Here is a 5,569-nt window from a genome sequence, read left to right as displayed (position 1 = left end):
AGCCACATCAGGCTATATCTGCTGTATCCACCGAGGGGAATCGAACCCCTGATTTTAGCATTGTAAATCCGAAGATTTACCGCTGTCCCACTGGGGGACAAGTGCATTTGGACTAGCTGTTCAGAATATTTTGAAAAAGAACCAAAGTATTCCATTAGAATTATCTGTGTGGGAAAAAAGTACACATTGTAGATTACATTACAGTCAGAATAAAGTGTGTCACACTACTGTGTTGATAATCAATGTAACAACATTGGAAAGGCATAGGATCTAAGACTGTGTCAGGGTTTAATAAGCCCGTTTCCTCCTTTTTTTTTTTTTTGAGAATACTTTGGTTATTGTGAAGTCTACAAGGAACATGTTGTTATCTTAAAGGGAGACTTTTGTTGTTGTGATGTCTACAACAAATGTGCTGCTATCTTAGAGGGAGACTTTGGTTATTGTGAAGTCTACAACAAACATGTTGTTATCTTAAAGGGAGACTTTGGTTATTGTGAAGTCTACAAGAAACATGTTGTTATCTTAAAGGGAGACTTTTGTTGTTGTGATGTCTACAACAAATGTGCTGCTATCTTAGAGGGATACTTTGGTTATTGTGAAGTCTACAAGAAACATGTTGTTATCTTAAAGGGAGACTTTTGTTGTTGTGATGTCTACAACAAATGTGCTGCTATCTTAGAGGGAGACGTTGGTTATTGTGAAGTCTACAACAAGCATGTTATCTTAAAGGGAGACTTTGGTTACTGCAATGTCTACAACAAACATGCTATTATCTCAAAGAGAGACTTTGGTTATTGTGATGTCTACAACAAGCATGTTGTTATCTTATAGGAAGACCTTGGCTATTGTTAGAGAGAAACTTTTGTTATTGTGGTGTCTACTACAAGCATGCTGTCATCATATAGGTATACTATATATAGTTGTCATATTGTCATACTCCAAACAGTTTATTTAATGTACAGGTTTCTAATTTGCTCCAGGACAATTCTTATAATGAGACAACTTATTGTTTTTAGTTTTCCCAAAAATAAATAGTAGATTAATTATTGTGATGGTAAAAATATTAATATTTTATAATTAATAAATCTCAATGTAAGAACACTATTGCTGTTGTGTTTAGCAATCTTAATTGTAATATTCATTGCTACTATAGCCAATGTCTTTGTTTGTATTGACTTTTTTTTCAGTAAAGAACGTTAATACTAACTAATATTTCTCTCTGTTATAGTGCCAACCCAGACCAGCTCCATGAAGTCACCATGGACAACCAGCCAGAAGTTTTCTCACCTACAGGCAAGTTTAAGAGCTTTTACAGAAATATTTCTGTATATCTATCCCAAGCCGACAAACTAAGGCATTAATGAAAAAAATCCTCCACAACCTTTTTTTTCATAAAGCAGAAATTACTGGGTTTGTTGTAATTCTCAGGAAAATGCAGACCTTTGTAGAACACATATTTTTATGATGAAGTACAATTTGTTTGTTATTATTAGAATCTCCAGAAATATGAAAAGATCATTTATATATTTATATACACACACACACACACAATTATTTCACAAATTAGTTACTGAGGATATGCTAATACTTTGACCTACATTCAGGTTAGAGGATTATTCTCCAAAGCAAAAAATTTTCACTGGATGATGCTGTCAACAATGAAATTTCATCTTGAAATAATTATCTTAGGGTTGAAGTAATATGATGGTGAGGTTGTTGTTTACTGAGCTAAATTATTAAACTAAGTGATTGATATCAGTGAAATTATGTTTTTTTTTTTAGCAAGCCCTAGGGGTGCCATCATATCCCCAGTGCGTGCTAGGACTATCAAGGAATATGATCAATTTTCAAATAAACCTTGCTTAAAACAATACAAAAATATACCTTAAATATCTTGCCAATTATAATAAAAGAGAGTCAGTCTCTTTATTAATCAACCAACCTGCATGTTCATCAGAGTATTTTATATGAGTTTATCATACCACAGTTAGCACTTATGGTAGTTGGATTTTATTCCAACTCGAACAAAGCGACAGCCTGGACATCCTTCAGATATCGTCCAGCGCTTTTTCTTATAACTATTTTACAAATTTACAAAAATATATTCAGATGCTTTAGTTTGAAGTCTACTTTTTTTTACTCTTAACATGTAATTAAGCTTAGTGGTATTTAAAAAAACCCTCCAATTTCTTATTATTTTAATAAAATGGAGCTTTTTCAATCTCTTTTTTTTTCAATGATTCTAGCTTTATTGTTTCTACCATACTTAGTGAAAAGACTTATATATCTGCACCTCTATAAATATTACTGTTGCAGTTCCCCCCCACATCTCTAAAAGGACCCAAACTGTATACTTACTTTCAATGTATACCAAATTCATTAATTATATAACACATATGTAACCAAGAAATCATTTGATGATACACATACATAAAGTTTTCTAGCACGTCTCTGAAAAAATGAAATGCTGTTAAGCATTTGCATGCTTTCATAATTTAATCTTCAAACACTTGATGTATAAAAATATATCTTTTGGAAACTTTGAAATCAATTTAAAGCTTCCTACTACTTAAATAAAAATGGCTTCTGAAATGCATTCCTGCATAAAACATTTTTTCAACACAGCTTCATGTATTTGTCTAAGTAGATGATTCTGTTGATATAAAGTCAAGGCTATATGAGTGCATTCTTTCCAGGAATGACATCAAAATGTACAGCTGGTATGACCTTATCTATGACCTTGAAAGTAGATTTTTTGCTTCTCATGTTCTTGTAAACTTAATAAAGATATATTTTTATCGAGAGGTAGTGTAAAATATTTTTCACCTTTTTTGAATATAACAGGAAGCATTTTTTTTGACTTGCATAGTTTATTTGTAAACTTCATGTTAAACTACATGTAAAGTTTCTAAGATATACTTAATCTGTCAGGTTTCGTACTCATAGTAACGTAAAAAAAAAGAGAGTCTAATTTTTATATGCATATCCCTATTGTGTAGTTATTATTCTAATAGTTTTAAAATTTTTCACAGCAAATAGCAGACCTCAGGAAAGAAAATTTCAATCTGAAATTGAAGCTTTATTTTTTAGAAGAAAAAATGGAGAAAAAATTTGATGGAGATAGTAAAGAACTCCACAGAGTGGTGAGTGTGTACCTGTTCTTTATCTTGCTAGCTTTATTATATAATAACTGATAATTTTACGAAACCAGTAAATCTTCCTGTCAGTCGAGCACAGTCATGCATTTCATTTTGAACAAGGTGTCATTATTGTCCTTAATTTTGAAGTAATTAACTTCTGATGATTGGAAACCTTTAAATTTTTATCATATACATTAAATAATCAATTGAAAAAAGTATTCTGGAATCGTACATTTTTCTCATTTCCTGTTGTTATTGTAAGTAATAATAATGATGAATATGTGCGAATATCCTAAATATACTAAATAATCACATTAATGTGTTCTTACATATCTTGTTTTGAGGGTCATCTTCCTAGTCTGCCGTACAAATACTGTATTAGTTCAATAATTTTTCTCAAAACTTAAACTGATAAGATAGAAAGTGTATGTACTAAACCTTCATATTTATTTCAAAACGAATAGTTAAGGAACTTAATTCTGAATGGATAAAAATAAAAAACAACTTTTTCATATCTGTGGGTGAATTTCAGTTGGTCATCTGTACTGGGAAATGTTTTTACAGGCAGTTCTGTGTACTAGTGTACTGTGTACAATGATTAACAGTAACTTTATGTTATTAAACCATTTTAAAAAATCATGGAGGGATTGGGAAACATATTTACATATATCCCCCTGCAAGTACATATAATGCGTACCAGCAGAAAAATTTCCAGAAATTCATTTCCGCTACTGTCTATAATGGAAGTTTATCTAAATTTAGAATGTATTACAATTAGTGTTTTTACAATGTTTGTAAATTTTATGATTCATAAAGTTTAGCAGTACCAGCATTCAGGATATATACAGAACTTAGAGCTCATGCAGTTATTCAGTAACAATATTTACAACGTATATAAAGTATATTAGAATCAGTATTGAAAATATTTGTAGAACCTACAACTCACAAGGTTTATTAATGTTGGTATTCACAGTGTTTCTAGAGCTTCCAACTCGTAAAGTTCAGTAATATCAGTATTTGCAGTTTTTGTAGATGATGTTGTACAGGTCGTAAGGTTTATCAGTATCAGTTCCACAATATTATTTTGGAAATTTTTACTTGGTAGGTTCTAACATTATCTTTTTTTTTTTGTACTTTTTGTGATGTTAAAATCAGGCATTATAATATTTTTCAGAACATAAAGCTTCAAGTTGATGTAGCAACTCTACATAAAGAACTCGAACAAAAACATAAACTTTTACAGGATGCATTGTAAGTATGCTGTAATTTACTCAAGTACGTACTATACGGGAAAATATTTAACAACCTTATTTGTTATATTTGGTTCTTAAAAATGAGCAAATATTATTGAGTCTTGTATAATGATGACTCATTTAAAATTCATTGGAATAAACCAAGCAACTCTGATATCAATAATAACTTCATAGCATTCATGACCTGTTTGTTAGTCATGAAATGTTTTTAATGGTAAAGTTTTAAGACTGAGAAATGAATACTTACATAAACAAGATTTGAAATATGTCTTGCTGCATCATTAATACAATCATCGTTTTGAAAAACCAAATCTATTTCCAATTTGAAAGGAATATACAATTAAGAATATTTCTGAGATCTCTAAACAACTGTCAGATTTAATATGTACAGTTTATCTGTATTTAAGTAACATTTAAACCTGAGATGTGCTTTATTTCAGATGGGAGTATCTTTAGTGTGTGTGTGTGTACACATACGTACATCAGTATTCTGTACTCTGTGTGTGTATGTATACATATGTACGTCATGGTACATTGATATGTTGTACTGTGTGTATACATACATTCATCATGATACATCAGTATGATGTACTGTGTGTGTACATACATATATTATGATATATCAATATGTTGTACTGTGTGTGTGTATACACATATGTACATCAGTATTCTGTACTGTGTGTATACATACATTCATCATGATACATCAGTATGTATGTTTGTATGTGCAGCATGAATACAAATCTTTTCATTTTATTCTATTTTAATCAGGTTAAATTATATCATTAGTTTTCTACACATATTTGTTCATATTCAAGGAAAATACGCTTGGTCTTGGATATGTTCTTAATTTTTTCAAATTATAATGTTTGTATTAAATTTTTATTTCATGACAGAGGAACCCTAGAGAAGTTAGAATACAACCACAGAAAGGAAATGGAAGAACTAAAGAAAAAGACCAATGATAGGAAAACTCAGCTTCAAGGAGAAATAACAGTATTTGAACAGGTAAGTTTATAGTGTTCATATTTTCAGTTAATCCTGATTAGAATAATAATCGCAAGCATCAGTTACACCTAATAATCTGTGATAAATGTTTATCAGACAAGTACTTGAAGTACTTTGAATTACGGGCAACGCTAAACAAGGGCTACCTGCGCTAGCCGTCCCTAATTT

At 30.7% G+C, this 5,569-nt stretch overlaps 1 protein-coding gene across 2 annotated transcripts in view; it reads left to right on the top strand.

Annotated features, from left to right (window-relative positions):
* The window catches only part of LOC106467936 (CDK5 regulatory subunit-associated protein 2-like), a 61,919-nt gene that overhangs the window by 19,721 nt on the left and 36,629 nt on the right, over positions 1–5,569 (top strand). For both annotated transcript variants that reach the window (XM_013928322.2, XM_013928320.2), the window contains exons 2-6: positions 1,229–1,293; positions 1,783–1,841; positions 3,030–3,143; positions 4,315–4,391; positions 5,290–5,401. In XM_013928322.2, coding sequence (XP_013783776.1) covers positions 1,229–1,293; positions 1,783–1,841; positions 3,030–3,143; positions 4,315–4,391; positions 5,290–5,401 — 427 coding nt within the window. The remainder of the gene's footprint in view (positions 1–1,228; positions 1,294–1,782; positions 1,842–3,029; positions 3,144–4,314; positions 4,392–5,289; positions 5,402–5,569) is intronic.

Source organism: Limulus polyphemus, unplaced genomic scaffold (assembly GCF_000517525.1).
Source record: "Limulus polyphemus unplaced genomic scaffold, Limulus_polyphemus-2.1.2 Scaffold2802, whole genome shotgun sequence".
In the NCBI taxonomy this organism is placed as follows: domain Eukaryota; kingdom Metazoa; phylum Arthropoda; class Merostomata; order Xiphosura; family Limulidae; genus Limulus; species Limulus polyphemus.
Note: the sequence above shows the minus strand (reverse complement) of the source record. Positions and strands in the feature narration are given on the sequence as shown.